The sequence below is a fragment of the Trypanosoma theileri genome, assembly GCF_002087225.1.
Source record: "Trypanosoma theileri isolate Edinburgh chromosome Unknown TM35_Tth_38_V1, whole genome shotgun sequence".
Classification (NCBI taxonomy): domain Eukaryota; phylum Euglenozoa; class Kinetoplastea; order Trypanosomatida; family Trypanosomatidae; genus Trypanosoma; species Trypanosoma theileri.
Window position 1 is genome coordinate 134,360 of NW_021639880.1, and position 333 is coordinate 134,692.

General features: G+C 35.7%; 1 protein-coding gene across 1 annotated transcript; it reads left to right on the forward strand.

Annotated features, from left to right (window-relative positions):
* Positions 1-10: 10 nt before the first annotated feature.
* TM35_000381420 (uncharacterized protein) lies at positions 11-331 on the forward strand (the record flags this gene model as incomplete). Its single annotated transcript, XM_029029556.1, has 1 exon — positions 11-331. A coding segment is annotated over one exon (321 nt), but the record flags the coding sequence as incomplete, so codon positions are not given.
* Positions 332-333: the final 2 nt, after the last annotated feature.

Here is a 333-nt window from a genome sequence, read left to right on the forward strand (position 1 = left end):
AAAAAAAAAAATGTCTCAATTATCTCAGCCGCAAGCGGGAACGGTTCCCATCACACTTAATCAAATCTATCATCGACTCACAGCACCGGATGTGATGATGCAGGAAAGAGCTTATGCTCTTGTTGCTCTTAATACAGTTATTTTCCATCCAACGGTGAAACTCTTCTTTTTTGAGCACACACCCATACACAAGGCTCTGGGGAATAGCACTAATAATAATAATAATTATAATAATAATAATGCCGGTGGTAGTAGTTCTGGAATTACCAATCATGATAATAACAATGGTGAGAGTGCGGATAGTAACAAGGATAATAATAATAATAATAATAA